General features: G+C 47.3%; 2 protein-coding genes across 5 annotated transcripts in view; one reads left to right on the top strand and one right to left on the bottom strand.

Annotated features, from left to right (window-relative positions):
* ESYT2 (extended synaptotagmin 2) overlaps positions 1 to 10,572 on the bottom strand; it is a 133,046-nt gene extending 122,474 nt beyond the window's left edge. For 3 of the 4 annotated variants that reach the window (XM_075587830.1, XM_075587831.1, XM_075587832.1), the window contains exon 1: positions 9,869 to 10,572. In XM_075587830.1, coding sequence (XP_075443945.1) covers positions 9,869 to 10,264 — 396 coding nt within the window. In that variant the 5' untranslated portion in view covers positions 10,265 to 10,572. The remainder of the gene's footprint in view (positions 1 to 9,868) is intronic. The other variant, XM_075587833.1, reaches the window with a different exon arrangement.
* The window catches only part of DYNC2I1 (dynein 2 intermediate chain 1), a 148,740-nt gene that overhangs the window by 42,310 nt on the left and 86,990 nt on the right, over positions 1 to 19,440 (top strand). The window lies entirely within an intron of this gene.

The raw sequence follows: 19,440 nt of genomic DNA, 5'->3' as shown, positions 1-19,440 counted from the left end.
GTGGCACCAAAAATGCATTCCATGTTTTAATATTTATTTTTAAAAAAATTTTTTTTTTTTTTTTTTTTTTAAAAGAGAGGCCTAGACAGTCAGGAAAGTTATATTTCAGAGCATCAAAAACCAGGAACTCAATTCACTAAATCCTTCTGTCTACTACTGTTTCTTGTAGAAAACAGCACAGAGTGGTCAAGCAGTCAGTGTCACTATAGCCACTACTAAACATTACAGACACCACTCTGAACCTGTTTCCCTATCTGGGGAACAATGCAGTCCCATTCAAATTAATGGAACAAAAATGTTCTCCAACACAGGGCTTCACGACATATTAATAATACAGATTTAGAATTGGTTAGCTAACCCCAACGGAATTGTAGCGCAAACTATTTGCGCTCACACAATGTGATGGTAATAAGACCCCAATTTAGTTAGGCAAAACAATTAGTCGTGGGGGTCGTTAAAGGAGCAATCCAGGTGCATTTTTACATTTACTTTTTACATTTACATTTTTGTCCCTACAGCAACTATATACCGTCACATCCCCTTCCCCTTCTGAAGCAGCATCACCTGTTTGAGCCCTGCCCTCTAGCAGTGAACCAATTAAATCTAGTGCCTGCCTGGTCACATGATCTTCGTCACAGAACGTTGGCTGTCAATGCAGCAGAAGAGGACCCATGATGCATTTAGTGGACCCAAAGCCGAATTTCAGTGATCGATTACAGGAGAACGGATCGATCAGCAACGTAGCGAATCACTTGTCAGTGTGTAGATTTCATTTTTCATTCAATACAATGTAAAAAAAAAACACGACAGCTTGAACTGCAGCTTTAATGCAGATATGCCAATATTTACTGTAAACAACTTTTTTTTTTCAATCTGTAGAGCTCATCACATAGAAGTCCACGTTGCAAAGCATCAGTAAATGAATTATCTGTTGCAGTATGAATTAATAGATTTTACATGAATGCAGGTTACTCAGAAGTTCAACCAACACTGTGCGTCAACGTACATTTTTCAATTATAAAATATATTATGAGTCTCCAAAATGCCTTTTTAACCATTCACACCATGGTTATATGTTGCATTCTGCAGGGGTAACATTTGCATACGAGCTCAATGTTGGGCCAAAAAACGCCCAAAACAAGTGCCGACTTATCTTGTACAATTTAGGCTGCGGTCTCGCGCGCTCATGCTTGAGAGTGACGACGTCACCAACTCTTCCAAGCATGAGCGTAGACTGTCTGCATAATATTGCAAGCGCGAGCAGCGGGCGTGCCATTGGGTGGATCGGGGCTGTGTGTGTGTAAGTGTGTGTTTGTGGCTGTGTGTGTGCATTGACTGGTGCTGATGGGTTGCTGAAGGGTCATATGACCCTTCAGCGTGCTCGAAAATCAATTTGCTCTACCTCCCCAAGTGCCTAGCTTGAGAGAGCGTACGTGCACGCTCACGAGCGCGCCGCGTGGCTGTACATATTGACTTTAATGGGAGTGCGCCAAGCGCGCTCAGCGGCAGCGTAGCTGATACAAAAAGCTTATCCTGCTTATCTTGTAAGGAAAAAGGGAAAACATACACCACTCACTGAAAGGGCTGTAACTGAAATGTACAGTAAGGCGTGGAGACTACAAGAGGTAAACATATTGCACGTCCACCATGTAAAAAGGATTACTATTTGGCACATAACATTATGCATTGTTGTCCCTCACCTCCATTGTACTGTTCCGCTGAACATGTGGGCACCTCATGAATAAGTTACAATATTAACCCGAGTACTGTTCTCAAAAATGCTTTATTCAGTTAGTTACCATGGAGAGTGAGGGAGTATCCAGCAGATGCCATGAAAACAGAATGGGTGTTATGATCAGGTCTTATATTTTTTTTATAACTACCAAATATACTGTTAATATGCCCTCTATAATCGCCATGTTTGTAACAACTATGCAAATAAGAATTTTAAAATACTAGTCTATTAAAAACAAGTCACAGATCTTGGTCCGTTCTAAAAAAGGACCGGTACTTTAACACTTGACATTTATACAGTGATTACGTATGTTGTACTATAAAAGCTTATTATTAGAGGACTTGACTATGTCATCACAAGCGTCCCGCTATGTATGCATTGCCATTACCCTCAAAGTCAATGAAAAGAAGATCATAATTATAGATCCCCCGAGTTTATGGTGAATCCATAACATGAAGGATTGCTTACAATTCCTTAGTCATTCAGCATGAAAACGTGCACAGCAAGAGGGCTAAAAACACTGAAATATCAACTTTGAACTGAATCGCCAACATTGTTTGATAATGAATTGGCATGTTGTCACACAGAGAAATGAAGTCCAATGAAACCAATTTGATGCATTTGTTCTATGCCAATAAGTACTGCTCTACAGTAACCAACTGCTTGGTAATAATATATTAGCAATTTAAGAATTATTTAACAGATATTACAGTTTAATAGACTTCGTGAAACTTAGAGACTTCATGAAATTAAGATTGAGGATAGAAGAAGTTGATAAAACATGTTCATCCATGAAAGACATTATTACGGTAACGGCAATGCAAAGGTATCAAGCGTATGACTAGAAACTTTCCTACGCTACATCTAGATGGAAACCAAAGTACAGTAACTACAGTACTCTTGTTTTTCCATTACAACAGTGAACCTGTTACTAATGTCTTAACCTCTTTCACACATGAACAGAAGAGAACGCTACTCAATGTACAGTAATTAACATTACTTGCAGAGAAATATCAAATCAGCATTTTGAACTACTTCAAGTTACTTTTTGTATAAGTATAGGATTTGCTAAACAGTGCAGCATATTTAACTTATAGGGCAGGGGTTGAAATCCCACAACTAATATCACATGGATCTCCCACTGCCAGCCTCTCAAAAATATTATTTCAAGATAAACTAATTGACGAATGTAACTGAATGACTGATTAAAGCCTGATGATAACTGACAATGACGTATGTCTGTTCTTCTGTAAACTAAGTAGTAAATTAATGCTGCCTACGTTATTTTACTTTCAGTGAAAATGATCATCGCATTATAGCAGGAAGTGGTGCAAACATGAACCGTGATTAGTGAAAACTAGGAGGATGTGCATTCAAAAAATAAAAAATAAAAAAAAGGCTGCACCCTAAGCAAAGAAAAATTATTTAACCAACACTACAATCAATCTAGCTTTAAAGAAGAAAATTTAGAGACCCTCCAATTAAAACCGCAGCCCAAGCTGCCATTTTTTTATTTTTATTTTCCCCTTTAATATATATGTGCATCAATACAATCCACGCAATGATAAGTCATTAGCTACGTTGCTGATCGATCGCGAAGATTCGGCTCGGGGGTTCACTAAATGGCTGTCAATGCAGCAGAAGAGAGGGAAGATCATGTGACCAGGCAGTCACTAGATACAATTGATGCACTGCTAGAGAGAGGGCAGGGCTCAAAAAGGGGTGTGCTCAAGACAGTTTCGGAAGAGAAAGGGGATATGACACAGTAAATGGTTACTAACCAAAAATGCTTGTTACATTATAATACACTAAAAATGTCACAGTGTACTTAAACAAAAAAAAACACATGTATTGCTTGGTCTGCAGCTTTAAGTATTCCAGTACCACTCGTAATAATTTCATAACAATATGGAGTTTGTTTTTCGCTCCATACGAAAAATTAAAAAAAAGTAAAAAAAAAAAAAAAAAAAAAAAGTGTCAGAACTGATTTTATGAGTCGTCCCCAAAAAATCAATAAATAAATAAAGAACCATGGATGCACAACAGAAAATGACCTGTAAAGAGAGTGTATTGATCCAGGGAATTCCAATAATAAATCATGTGTAGTATAGCGCTGTTGGTTATTAAACCAATAATCAGTAGATATGGATATTGCTTCAACTTTATTACTTTGTTAAATAACAGATGGAACATTGTATTCAAATGATAGGCAGTCTCTTGACTAACAGTTTAGTATATCGTTTTACAGTGTTACATCCCTTTAATAAAATGACTAGCACATCTGTGTACTTTTTTTTAATCGGCTATGTTTTGTAATCTTCCGTCTGCATTTAGTTCGACAAAAAAAAAAAAGTGATGAGTGAATAAGACCTATATCCATTAGGCTACAGCCCCAGGGTTCACTGCTGCCCACGCGCCTGGTGGCACGTGCCCTGGTGAAAGCTGCGATCTGCATTCTCTAGGGGCTGCGCGGGGGGGGGGGCACGGCCATGACGGGACATATCTGCCGTTCCACTGGCTGCCCGCCGACCACGTGATCGCGTTGCGGCATGGAAAGACAAAATTCTTGTCTCCCCTGCCAGCGGACGCGCCATCGTGATATGCGAGCGCTCGCGTACACACCTACTGGGGCCTGCCCGATTGAGGGCTGTACCTGGTGTGTGTGTGTCGAGCGCCACGCCATGGCCACTGGGTAACTAGCCTTGGATATATACCCAAGGCTAACAAAAGCAGACTTCAGATATAACATTTATTAAACACACAAGGACCAGCAATGCTTAACACCGGAGAAAAATCAAGAAAAGGTTTAAGTCTAGTCTAAAAATATATGCTAAAAATTCATTAATTTAAACTCCCGTAGTAATATAAACATTTTCTGCTATAGTTCTTCTGCTCTACATAATTTAAGTTAACTGTTAGCTTTGAAAATTTAGGCTGCGGCCATAGTGCGCAAGCAGACGCGCGCACCTGTAGCCCGATTGAGGTAAGGTCCCCAGTAGCCGTGGCAGTGTGCGTGGCGCACACATGGTGTGGCCATCTATGGGGCCGGCCCCAGTACCTGCCTGCGCACCCCGGCACAATGCGCGATCACATTTTGTAAAGACAAGCTATGTGACGTCCTGGCTGCGGCCCCGCCAACCCTGTCGCCAGGAGTCCACCAGGTCACGCTGCTGCTAGGAACAAGCACAGCCAGGCACGCCGTCGCGCGCACTGGGGCCTTAGGCTACGGCCCCAATGTCGGCTGTTGCATGTACGCCTGGCGGCGCGTGCACATGTGAAAGGCACGATCTGCAGTCTGTGGTTGAGCTGCAGGAGATAGTGATGGTGAGGGCACAGCCATATCATCATGCAGCTGGTTCGCCCTCATTGGCTGAACTGCAGCCGTGACATGGCCCGCGCTCCGTCGTCACTAGAAAATGCAAATATCTTGTCTTTACAAAATTTGGTCGTGCATCGTGATCTATTCATGCGTGTGCAGGCAGGTACTGGGCCCGCGCACGCAGTAGCACACGCATGCAGCCAACACTGTGGCCGGAGCCATAGCCGGATATGTTGTCTTAGGCTGCGTCCCAGCTGGCGCTGACCGCGCTCATGCGTGACAGTGGTGGCGTCACCATTTCTCTAAGCATGAGCGCCAGGTGTCCTGTGTATTTCGCAAGCGGGAGAGGGGGGGCATTGGGGGGCTTGTTGAGCGCGCTTGAAAATCACTTTTTTTGTCTCCTCAAGCGCCAAGCTTGGGAGCGCGTGCGTGCCTGCGCAAGGCGTGAGCGGGGACATCTACATTACAAGTACAAGAAGAACAAACTTCAAGCGCCGAGCGCACAGCACACTCAGCGCCAAGCCTAAGGCTTGTTATATAGTAGGCGGTGCTGCGCGTGTGAGCGGCCGGTGCTGCGCGTGCAACTGGCGTGTGCTTTAGTTGGTAGGCTGCAAGTGGTGACGTGCACGGTTAGGGGGCGTGACTGACGTCACAGCGTTAGGCCGCGCTGTGATTGGTTCGTGGCACGGCAGCAGCGCTAAAATACAATTTTATTGTAATTTTCCTGGTCTGCTGCGCCACAGCTCACGTCCGTGCGCGTCCCTAGTATAGAAACGTCTGGCTAACACAGCCAATTCTAATTGACGCGCATGGTTGCGCACGCACTATATTACAGGCCTATGGCTGCGGTGCGACGGGGAGGCGTGGCGTCACAAGGCTGGTCCAACCTCATTGGTTGAAACGCCAACATGACGCGGCCGTCCGCCATACTGCAAAAAGGTCAATACTAAACATATATTGGATAAAATGCAACCAAATTAATATAGTTAGTGACCAGGACTCAATACTTTTCCAAAACACAAATATTTAAATTATTGAAGTGAAACTTCCTTAGTGGCACCTCATTCAAACTAGGGCAAAAAAGAATTGTGGAGACAGAAATGAAACGGATGTGACGTCAGTGCTGGCAGTTGAGGCCGGGCTGTGTTCTGGCTCAGCCCGACCCCAACACTGACATCACACCCGCTCCACAAATCAGATGCGGCGGCGGAGGCGATAGCCGCCGGCGCCGCTCCTAATGGCCCCCGCTCCCCCCACACGGCCGCAGACATATGCGGCGGCGGCGGCGATAGCCGCCGCCGCCGCTCCTAACGCTACTATACGTCCCAGTGACGTCAGGCGCTGGTGGGGGAACTCCGTCAGCTGTCTGAAGCTGCTCCGGTCCCACCGCTGTTATTCCTCTTATGTCAGAAGCATACAGACTCCTCTGTCACCCTGCAAGTCCCCCTGCCCCCGGAGCAAACACTCATGGCCCCGGCTTTGCACTCCTCTGTCACTCTGCAAGTCCCCCTGCCCCCGGAGCAAACACTCATGGCCCCGGCTTTGCACTCCTCTGTCACCCTGCAAGTCCCCCTGCCCCCGGAGCAAACACACTCAAACACACTGACACAAACAAACACACATAATTACATACACATACCTCCGCAGGTGGGCTTGCTGCCACAGGATACACGGGCTGGAGAGTCCTCTGCCGCGGGGCTGGACACTCCTCTGCCGCCGGGCGGGAGACTCCTCTGCGGCGCCGTTCCCCGCCCACTGCCATGCCGCGCGCCACGCATGCGCAGAAGCGGCTGGCAGCGGCGCCTGGGAATAGGGTGGTTTGAGCGCGCCGCCGGGGGGGGGTGGGGAAGGGGGGAGCTTGAGCGCGCCGCCGGGTTGTGGGGAAGGGGGGAGCTTGAGCGCGCCGCCGGGTTGTGGGGAAGGGGGGAGCTTGAGCGTGCCGCCGGGTTGTGGGGAAGGGGAGCTTGAGCGCGCCACCGGGTTGTGGGGAAGGGGGGAGCTTGAGCGTGCCGCCGGGGGGTGGGGAAGGGGGGAGCTTGAGCGCGCCGCCGGGGGGTGGGGGGGGTATCTGCTCACAAGACTTAGACTGAGCCCCCCGGGTCCGCAGCTCCGTCGGGGGTGGGGGGAGTCAGGAGAGAGGGGGCAGGACACAGACAGAGAGACATACGGTACACACAGAGAGATACACATACACTGACAGACACACACACACTGACAGACACACACACACTGACATACACACATTGACTGACACACACATTGACTGACACACACACACTTACTCTGACGCACACACACACACTGACTGACACACACACACTTACTCTGACGCACGCGCACACACTCTGACGCACGCGCACGCACGCGCACACACTGACGCACGCACGCGCACACTCTGACACACACTGACACACGCACGCACACCCCAGTGATGTACCGAACACCGCCCCTGAATGATGTGCCTATTCCTTCCCCCCCACTGTGAGCTCCCCCACCCGCTCAACATTCATGATGCTGGTACTGCTGCCAATAAACACATACACACACACACTGACGCATGCACACTTTGACGCACGCGCACGCACACTGACTGTCACACATACGCACACTGACTGACACACATACGCACGCACACTGACTGACACACATACACTCACTGACCGACACAGAGAGACATTCACACAACACAGAGAGAGAGAGACATACACTCACACACACACACACACACTGACGCATGCACACTTTGACACACGCGCACGCACACTGACTGTCACACATATGCACACTGACTGACACACATACGCACGCACACTGACTGACACACATACACTCACTGACCGACACAGAGAGACATTCACACAACACAGAGAGAGAGAGAGACATACACTCACACACACACACACAAAATGACTGACACAAATACACACACTGACCGGTACAGATACATACACTGACCGGCACAGATACATACACTGACTGACACACACACACACAAACAAACACATACATACTCACTGACTGACACACTGACACATGTGTGCCGAGCACGCGCGTTATAAGTCAATTTCTGTGACAAAAGTCAATGAAGTTTCACTTACTATGCGCGTGCACAGCACACACAGCTTTTTTTTAATGAGGCATGTGATTAGGATGCAAACAGGCCAAAAATAAATAAATTTATACAGATAAAAAGTATCCTGAAAGCTACACAGGACTGGGAGTTTAAAACATGGAAACATTGGTATCTCACTGTACTCCAAGTTCAAGGAAATAGATTGAAAGGTTTTTAAGCATTGGGATATATTATGTTATTGGTTTACAAATGGTGTGTGTACGTATACATACACACCATTATGTTTAAATGCACTGTGAATATTTCTGTGTCACAACATGATGATCCGTTGCTGTACATTGTCCTTTCCTATTACATAGGCACTCAGTACTCCTGATAAGACGGATGCTAGCCCCAGATAAAAATCTATACCACAAGTATGTTATGTTGCAACAGCAACCAAACAGTAACACACCTCTAGCACTGACTGGGTGCTTAGATGATGCAGTCAGGGGGCTCCGAGACAAGGGTTGGCACCAGACCCACAGTATTGTAGTCTGAAACTACTGACTCATTTGCATCCCTTTGCTACCAGCTGCAAAGCAATGTTGTGTGGTCCCCTCTGGCCATAAATAGGTTAAGTATTGTCATAGCTGTAATTCTAATACCGGTTTCCAATCCATAATGCAGGCCCCAACCTTATTTTTATTTATTTTTTTAACTAATGTGAATGAAGACACATGTACCTATGTAACTCAGACACTATTATATTATAAAATATTGCATTATGATTATGCCACAACATGACCGGTTATCAATGATATTCTAGTAGAGCTATACAGCCCGCAGAGAGAAAAAATACACATATACACATATATATATATATATATATATATATATATATATATATATATATATATATATATATATATATATATATATATATATATATATATATATATACATACACACACAAAATGTTTCCCCATGAGAGAAATCAAGAAACAGCACTCGATTATAAATGCAAAAATGAAAAACCTGTATTTAAGAATACGTAGCACACTTATTTCCATTATGTAACATGTACCAGAAAATAATATTGATTGTTGGAGTGCCAGCTGCTTTTGTTTGTGTATATGTAGGAGATATATATATATATATATATATATATGTGTGTATGTATGTGTATGTACATATATTCAGTATATATGTACATACACATACATACACACACATATACACACACCTTGTCTGCAAAAGGGGCACTAACAAAAAAACACAAGGGGTCATATATAAAGTGGGAATTCCAGATATTGCAAAAGACCTTCTCTCCATGACTAATGCAGAAAGCATCCAGCACTACTCAAACTCCCTACATGCCAAGTTATTAGGTGAGGTTATAATATAGTAGAAGTGAGGGGGACCCGAGTGAGTGAGGGGCTGCAACTCGTCAACAGCAGACAGCTCAGCAGGGCAGCAGCCTCCGCACTGAGCTATTGATCTGTCCTGTAACCAAGTTCCTGATTAACCTGCTGACCACCTACATACTACAAAAGGTCAAAAAGCATGACAGTACTTAGCGAATGCAGATAATGAAGCTTGGGAGCATATTGGGCTTCCTAGAGGGACAGAAGAAACCCACCCAGGACTGTCAGAGTTCTCCTTGGGCTCACACCCAAGCAGCAATCCCTGCAGTGACATACAGGCCTGCACAGCAACACAAGGGTTGCATTATTGGGGTAGGTATCGGCTAATAACTTACCCAGGCCGGCAGATCCGCAGTGCAAATAGTGTGTTTCACCGACTTCTCCTCGTTCTCCAGAAAGGCTAAAGCCCGGTGCAGCCGGGAACTCTTATTCCCTTTATTCTTCCTCCACCAGATGAGGAAAACCAACACGATCAGCAGCCAGCTGAAGCTCAAGCCGAAGTATCCCAGGACGTACACCGGGAAAATGATCACGAAGGTCTTGGCGAACTGGAAGAAGAGCCCCGCGATGTCCACGCTGATCATCCCGGGCTCCTCTTCTGGCATTGCGGGGGGGACCCCGGGCGGCCTGTCCCCCGTGGGAGAGGGTTCAGGGGCCCCTGGTGGCCTTTCCCCTGTGGGAGAAGGTTCAGGGACCCCCCCATCTTCCTGTGTGCTGCTCACCGGAGTCATACTGCAGTGTGTCTATGAGGTTGTGTGTGTGTGTGTGTCTGTATCTCTGTGTGTGTTATTAAAGGCAGGAGCAGCCCCTCCTCCTTCAACCTAAAGCCAACATCAGGAATCGCATTCAAAACAAACTCGTCTCTCTCAAAGCTTATTTCCGGCAGGAATCGCTCATCTGCTGCATGCTAGTTCCATGCACATCTGAAAGCAAAGGTGGGTCTGGGAGTCCCTGCAGAAGCAGCAGCCAAGACAGTGACACTCTCTGCTCTCCTGTCTCTGCTCTCTCTCCTCCTCCCACTGCTCACTCACAGCTACAGGATGTGCCACAAGCAATACGTGTTTTTTTTTTTTTGTTATTTTTTTTTACAACCAGCTTTATTTAAACAGTTACATAGTAGATGAAGTTGGGGGGAAAGGCATGTCTATGTATGTACAGTATGTATATCTATCTTTATTTATATAGCACCATTAATGTACATAGCGCTTCACAGCAGTAATACATGTGACATAATCATATAAATAACCAGTAATATAAATAACACATAATGGGAAGAAGTGCTTCTGACATAAATGTGACATTTAAGAAAAGGAATCCCTGCCCCGAAGAGCTTACAATCTAATTGGTAAGTAGGAAGAACGCACAGAAACCATAGGAAGGTGTTCTGGTAAGTGCGTCTGCAAGGGGCCACGGTCGATGTATGAGGTATCAACCACGGATCTACTCGTATGCTTCGTGAAGGAGGTGGGTCCATCAAGTTCAACCTATGTTAAACTTTGACGACAGATACTTTATCCTATATCCGTACTTACAGTATATTGATCCAGAGGGGGGCAAACAAAAAACCCCAGTGACATATCATCCAATGATATCTCATAAGAGGGAAAATAAATTCCTTCCTGACTCCAGTGTAGCCCTGTTTCCCCCAGAACACAGGAAGCTACCAGTGCTGCTGCTCTTATACCTGTTGGCTCCAGGAGCCAGAGCCTCTGCCTCAGAGAGCCTGGGCTGGGTCCTTACTCTGGTGCAGCGCCTCCACCTGTGAGGGATCCCAGCAGAGCGTAAGCAGCCCCTCACAGGACACAATAATAAACACACAGTATAAAAATAACGGAACTTTTACTGCAATAGTGAATGGCATATGCCAAAGGGTGACTCTCCCTTACGGTTAAGATATACGTGCACAACTGCCCCACGCCTCCCAGGGCTTTACTCCCCAGAAATGGTACCCAACACCGTGTATCTCACACAGAGTCTCACGAGTCCCACAATAATGCTTAGTCCCTTGGTCACTAGCCCCACAGTGTCCCCAAAGAACCCAGCCTGGTAGGCATGATCAGTGCCTGTATTTATAGCGGTTATTTGTTGGTGCACTTGTTGACTTTACCTGCCGGGAACGGCAGCACACGGTCCGATGAGACGTAACAAAGGATCCGCCGATCCACTCTCCTACACCGACGTCGTCAGGGTAATCCCAAACGGGTAATGTCTCTTTGGTGAGGCCTGGTCCCAGACCTCTCCTCAGGAGTCCAGCGTCCGCTGTGTCCCTAACTATATTCAGATACTAAAGTGATCCGTTCCCTATGCTAGGGGCTGTACCTATAGCAGCCACAAGCTATACACTGACTCAGGGCCTATCTTGGGCCTAGGGGGATTTAGCTGGTCTAGTGCAGAGGCTACTTGCCTCTCTGCACGGACCCTCTGTCCTCTGCCTGCATGCTCCCTGTGACACATTTCCTTATACTGCCTGCAGGACTTCCCCAGCTCCTATTGGCTCCCTGGCATCAGGTGGGACACTCCTAAGGCTCATGGGACTTGTGGTCCCTGCTAAGAGCCTTCTCTCATTGGCCCAGCTTCGCACGCTATACCATTGCGCATGGTGTAATGGCCACCGCCGCTCATCCGCGCTAGCGCGAGTAACTTAAGATGGCGGCTCCTTTCCAATAGCCTCCGGCGACCCGCTCGCCATCCCGACCACCGCGGCCCCCCCTTTGCCATAGCCCGGACTACACGTCACCCCAGAAGCGCGCTCCTGCACCCGTTCACGCGCTGAGGGAAGGGGCGCACGGAAAGCCCACAGTGGACCCGGGGCTACACCAGTAATGTCAATCAGATTTCTCCCTGGAACAACATCCTTCCCATGTTTACTTATTTGGTATATCCCTGTACAACTTTCCTTTCTAAAAAAAAAAAAAAATCTACAACCTTTTTTTAAGATATGTAACATGATAATATCAGGAGATAGTCTTTTTTTTTTTTAATCAATCTGGTGCTTCAGAGGTTAATGTAGCTACAGTTTGATTTTTTTAAAATACAATATATTGGGTTTATGACAGTTCAAGGCTTTTCTTTGGTCTGTGCTGAACTTCAAAAAAGGCTTAATTGGGGAGGGTGGGGGGGCTATCACTGTTGCCCAGTAAAAGTGACGTGTCATTTAGAAGGCAATAAACGATAGCCAGACTCAAAGAAAACAAAGCATTCTTGAATGATTACTTGTGCATCCCGGAGAGAGATGACACACAGGTCATCACTTACTTGCAGGACTTTATTACAAATGAGAATATCATGTGATATCATCTACACTGTATAATAACGTACATATTTGTCATCGTTGCAAGGAGACACACGCAATAAGACCACACAATACATGGGTAACAGGTGCCAAGGAAAGCTATCCATTTGTAACTTAAATGTAGGAGTAAAATTAGTCTTGTTACATTCGTCCTAATCGGATGAATTTATTGATGTGACTCACGTGTTTCTAAGTATTAGTGAAAGGAAGATATGAGTGTGTTTATATATTGAGGCAAGAATCTAAACTTATTTTTAGAAGGTCTTAAAACCGTCAACCTGGCAACTTATTTACAACAGCTGTGATGTCATAGGCGGCTTCCTATTGGCCCATGTGACAGGGGGTTTCAAACCTGAGCAGGAGATACCTGCAACCCCTAAAAAGGCAAGTATCTCAGGAAGCAGGGGGTCCCCGGAGCCGAAATTAACATGGTTCAGCACCCGAGACCCCCTGCTTCAATCCTACCTACAGTATATAAAAAAGGAAAGCAACAGTGCCTCTTGCCGACCCCTGAGACCTACCGCCTGTTTAATGCAGGTTTAATTCTCCCATGTAGGAATACAAGAACAGCAGAGCACACGGACTATGCAAGAAGAATATTTCATCCAGCCAAGGAAACCAATGTTTCAACTGTGTGGCAGGACGGCCTGTAGCCGAGGTCAGGGAACAGTCCACACGTATAGTTTCAGGATAAATAAAAACGTTCAGTGGCTTTATTTCTCCACAGTAACATAACATGCGGGTACACTGTCCCTTTAACAAAATAAATCCTGCTCCACTTTGGGAGAAAAACTGACTAATAACACAGCAGACCTATCTAGCAGGCTGGCTGGCTAAACCAGAACCAAACCATAAGGGTACTTTAAGCAGTCAGTAAACAAATGAATAATCCTTACTTTAGTTGAAGTAGTCTTTGGTGAAATCCCTCTGGCTAAGGGCTCACGCAGCTTCTCTCTCTCTCTCTGGCAGCTACTGCCAGTCACATGATCCTTTATGTACCTTGCTGGCTCTCAGGTGTCAGCTAAAGAGTTCTGATTTCCTAACTTCCACCTGAGTTAACCCTTATGAGTGCTGGATAAAGCACTCAGACATATGTCTCCCAGGCGTAACTGATAGGAGTTGACTTCACTCTGTCACATACCTCCCCTGTTTGTGTGTGGCTAGTGTCCCACACGGCTGAAGCCCGACCCTACACTCCTGTCCTTGACAAAAAATCAGCATTTCCATGGTCCTTTCCAGGTCTATGCTGAATATCAAAAGAGAAGGGTTGGAGGGCAATATACCACCTGGTCAACCTTGGATTTGTGTCCTTCATGGTGTTTAATCACTTCAAGGGCGCATGGTCAGTGACCAGGGTGAAGTGTACTCCGGCGACATAATGTCTCAAGGCCTCAATTGCCCATTTTACAGCGAGGCACTCCTTCTCAATAACGGAATACCTCACTTCCCTTGGGAACAGCTTCCGGCTGATGAACAGTATGGGGTGTTCAACACCATCAAATTGCTGAGACAGCACTGCTCCCAGTCCTACCTCTGAGGCATCCGTCTGGATGATGAAGGGCTCTTTAAAATCTGGGGCCCTCTGACAGGCACTTTTTTAGCATGTCAAAGGCGTCTTGGCACTCCCAAGACCATTTAACTTGGGTCGGGGCACTCTTTTTTGTCAGATCTGTTAGGGGTGCAGATATTTCTGAAAAATTGGGGATAAACCGCCGGTAATACCCTGCTAACCCCAAAAGGGAGCGGACCTGTGTCTTTGTCTGTGGGGTGGGGACTTCCTTTATGGCGGCCACCTTGCTAGCTAGTGGCCTTACTATCCCTCCCCCAACAGCATAGCCCAAGTACTTTGTAGTGGATTTACCCAGGGCACATTTTTTTGGATTTGCAGTGAGCCCTGCTTCTCTTAAGGACGTTAGGACTGCCCTTAACCTTTTTATATGAGACTGCCAGTGTCTGCTATAGATGACAATGTCATCCAAGTAGGCCGCGGCATATGCCCTATGGGGTCGTAGTACCTTGTCCATTAACCTTTGGAACGTGGCTGGAGCCCCATGTAACCCAAATGGCATAGTGACGAATTGGTATAAACCGAGAGGGGTGGCGAAGGCAGTTTTGCATTTGGATTCTTCCGCTAGAGGTATCTGCCAATATCCTTTCGTGAGATCTAGGGTGGAGATATACTCTGCTTTACCAAGCGAATCAAGCAATTCATCCACCCTAGGCATTGGATATGCATCAAATCTGGATACAGCTGATCCACCTTTCGCAGAACCTTTCGCAGATCCACGCAAAACCTCACCTTCCCATCTGGTTTAGGGACCAACACGATAGGGCTACACTATTCGCTGTGGGACTCCTCGATCACGCCCAATTCCAACATGTCTATTATCTCCCTCTCTACCAGGTCTTTTCGGCCCTCTGGCACTCTATAGGGACGGGACCGTACTTTTACGCCAGGTTCTGTCTCAATCCTATGGGACACTAAATCAGTCTGCCCTGGCAGCTCAGAAAAAACATCTGGGAACTGGTCACATACATCAAGTAGGTCTGACCTTTGTTCCGTTGTTAACTGCTCTCCCATGGGAACCTGATGGTCAGTGTACGTACTACCCTTTGGAAGCTTTGGACCCAAATCCGTCTCTCCTTCCCGAGGGTGAATGAACAGCGATCTCATCGTTTTCCAGGGTTTCAGGAGGTTCACGTGGTAGATTTGTTTACCCTTCCTGGACCCTGGTTGAGAGATCTCATAGTTCACCTCCCCGGTGCGGCAGAGAACTTGGAAAGGACCCTGCCACTTCGCAAGGAGTTTACTCTCTGATGTCGGTAGTAGTAGCATCACTTGGTCCCCAGGTTGGAAGACCCTCAAGCGAGCATTTTGGTTGTACTGCCTCTCTTGACGTTCTTGAGCAGATTTGAGGTTTTCCTTCGCAAACCGACCTATCATGTCTAGGCGGTTTCTAAGGTCTATGACATACTGAAGGGTATTCTTGGAGGGGGAGGGCTCCTCCTCCCAGGATTCCTTCAGTAGGTCGAGAATACCGCGAGGTTGGCGTCCATATAGGAGCTCAAACGGGGAGAAGCCTGTGGATGATTGGGGAACTTCTCGTACCGCAAACAGCAGGAAAGGGAGAAGTTCATCCCAAGCTCGCTTTTCAGTGTCCACAAACTTCCTAAGCATAGTTTTTAAAGTACGGTTAAACCTCTCTACCAATCCATCAGTCTGAGGATGGTAGACCGAGGTCCGGACGGATTTTACCTCCAATAACTTCAGGACATCCTGCATTAACTTTGCCATGAAATTTGTTCCCTGGTCAGTTAACATTACTTGGGGAAGTCCTACCCTAGAAAACAGTTCTAACAGCCTGTGAGCAACCTGTTTAGCAGTGGCTGATCTCAGAGGGAAGGCCTCAGGATACCTGGTGGCATAATCAACAACAACGAGTATAAATTTATGTCCCTTCGCAGAGGGTTCTAAAGGTCCGACCAGATCTACCCCAATTCTCTCGAATGGGACGGCTACAAAGGGCAGAGGCACCAAAGGAGCCGGCTTCTGTCCTTTTTTGGCTAGTTAACTGGCATTCAGGACATGTCTCACATAGTTTCATGATGTCACCATGTATGCCTGGCCAGTAAAACCGGGACGAGATGCGGTCCGTGGTCTTATCTCTGCCCAAATGACCACCCCATGGGAGAGTATGGGCTAGGGTAAACACTGTTTTAATCAACCCTTTAGGGACTAGCATCTGTAGAATGACCTCCCCTGTTTGTGTAACCTTATTCACACGATATAGTATGTCATTCAACAGTTCAAAATGTGGAAACACTTTTACACCTTGTTCATCTATTATCTTGTTGTTGACCTGTACCACCTTCTCATATTGTCTAGCCAGAGCTGGGTCCTCCCTCTGCCTCTGACGGAAGTCAGGAAGATCCAGGTCTGGCAAAATTCCCGTATCTGTTCCCCACCCTGGTCATCCCCGGCCATGACCTGCAGTCCTTTGGGCTGACTGATGTTACCAAAAGTCCCAGCCTTTCTTAACCAGTCCTCTTTTTCCGCATGTCTCTGTTTACGTGTCTTTGGGACATGGTGTCTACGGGGGAAAATCTCTGGGGAAAAAGGGAACAAGTCTCCGGGCTTCCCCGGTACCAGAGAAGTAGGCTCCGTAGGAGTAGGGGCCAACAATGTTTCGAGGTAGGGCCAGTCTCGGCCAAGTAGAACAGGAGCAGGTAGCCAGGGAGCAACTCCCACTAGTAGGCTAGCCTCTTGATCCTGGATACGCAGTGTAACGTTCGCCATCGGGTATCTCTTTGTATCCCCATGGATACACTCGATATTCCAAGGAGAGTCATAAGATAGTCTATTGATTGGAATTAGGCCCTCTAGGATCAGGGTTTTTCCAGAGCCCGAGTCCAGCATGGCGTTTACTTTTGTCCCCTCCAGAGATGCTGGGACTAACCACGGATTGTGGTCCCCTCGGAGACAAGCTGTGGCAGTGGTTCTGCCATATGAACAGTCCATTTCCTCATCTCATGAGTCCGCAAACTCGGTCGTCCGCGGAAGCTCTCGACGGGGCTCGGTGTTTTGACCTCTCCGCTGTTGGATGGGGTCCTCCCTTCTGGTTGGTGGGGTTATCCTCTCCACCGGGTGGGTGACAGGAGTCCAGGTTCTCGGGGAATACTGTGGGTGGCGGCCTTCCTTGAGTGATCCAGTGGCCTCGGACCCAGGATGGGCGTCTCTGCGGGAGTTTGTACCAGGAACCCTCCGAGATGGGAAAGGGTCTTCCGATCGGGTTTACTGGATCTCCCGAGCTGGCGGGTTGTAGACCCCTCGATTGTCTGCTCTCCTGCCTCTAGTATCACCGGAAGCAACTGGTGTTTGCACCGGCCGTTCCCAGCTTTCCTGTGGGTGTCGTCGCCCAGGAAGTTTTCCACCAAGCGGACCGCTGAATCCAGGGAAAATGCAGCGTGTCTTTTTACCCAGGAGCGGGAGGAGGGGGGCAGTATCTGTATGATCTGCTCGAGCACAAACTGTTCAAGGATCTCTGCCTTGTCATTTTTTTCCGGTTGTATCCACCTGGCACATAAGTCTACTAAGCGGTGGGCTACGACCCGGGGTCTGTCTCGGTTTGTATATTTGACTGTCCGGAACCGCTGTCGGTAGGTCTCTGGCGTGAGGCCTAGGCGATCCAGAATAGCAGCCTTTAGTTTCTGATAGTCCATGGCCTCCTCCGCTGGAAGAGCCTGGTAGGCTGCCTGAGCTTCCCCTATGAGGAGTGGAGCCAGAGTCGTTACCCAGCGATCAACTGTCCAGCCGTGGGCCGTGGCTACCCTTTCAAAAGTGAGGAGAAATGCCTCTGGGTCTTCGTTTGGCTTCATTTTAGGCAGCATCACCGGTGGGTTATTTGGAATCCCTGGTCTGCCTGGGGTTGGGCCTTCGACCAGCAGTTGGAGTAGCTTTTCCTCTCGCCGGGCCTGTTGCTCATCTTGCTGGGCTTGTCGCTCATCTTGCTGGGCTTGTCGCTCTGCTTGCTTCTCTGCTAGCTGGAGCTGTTGCTCAAGGAACTGAGAAAAAAATTCTCCATTTTTTTTTTTTGTGTGTAGCCTTTCAGATACAGGGCCCATCCGACATCCCACTTCTGACACGACCTGTGTCAGGACGGCCTGTAGCCGAGGTCAGGGAACAGTCCACACATATAGTTTCAGGATAAATAAAAACGTTCAGGGGCTTTATTTCTCCACAGTAACATAACATGCGGGTACACTGTCCCTTTAACAAAATAAATCCTGCTCCACTTTGGGAGAAAAACTGACTAATAACACAGCAGACCTATCTAGCAGGCTGGCTGGCTAAACCAGAACCAAACCATAAGGGTACTTTAAGCAGTCAGTAAACAAATGAATAATCCTTACTTTAGTTGAAGTAGTCTTTGGTGAAATCCCTCTGGCTAAGGGCTCACGCAGCAGTGTGCTTCTCTCTCTCTCTCTCTGGCAGCTACTGCCAGTCACATGATCCTTTATCTACCTTGCTGGCTCTCAGGTGTCAGCTAAAGAGTTCTGATTTCCTAACTTCCACCTGAGTTAACCCTTATGAGTGCTGGATGAAGCACTCAGACATATGTCTCCCAGGCGTAACTGATAGGAGTTGACTTCACTCTGTCACAGACTGCCACACAGTCTTTGGCAAGGTAAGGGCCCTCACCTTGCCAAAGACTGTGTGGCATTTGAAACATTGGTTTCCTTGGCTGGATGAAATATTCTTCTTGCATAGTCCGTGTGCCCTGCTGTTCTTGTATTCCTTCATTAGGCTGCGGTCCCAGTGTGCACTGTAGTACGCGCACCCGATGGGGGAGGGAGGGGAGACGTGCACAGCGCTTCACCGCGATCTTGGGAGAGAGGGAGAGATTGCGACGGGAGAAGGCGTGGCAGGGTTTTGCAGGGGCGTGGTCATGACCTTACGCGGCTGGTTCGCCCTCATTGGCTGAACCGCCGGCGGGTTTGTGGCCACGCCTCCGTCGCAAACTGTAAGCTCAATTTCACTGTCTCACTGAAAACCTGTCGCACACCTCTGGGGAAATTTGCGCGACAAGGTAATAACTGGGACCGGACTGACTGGGG

This window comes from Ascaphus truei, chromosome 2 (assembly GCF_040206685.1).
Source record: "Ascaphus truei isolate aAscTru1 chromosome 2, aAscTru1.hap1, whole genome shotgun sequence".
Classification (NCBI taxonomy): Eukaryota; Metazoa; Chordata; class Amphibia; order Anura; family Ascaphidae; genus Ascaphus; species Ascaphus truei.
This window is presented reverse-complemented; position numbering and strand designations above follow the sequence as displayed.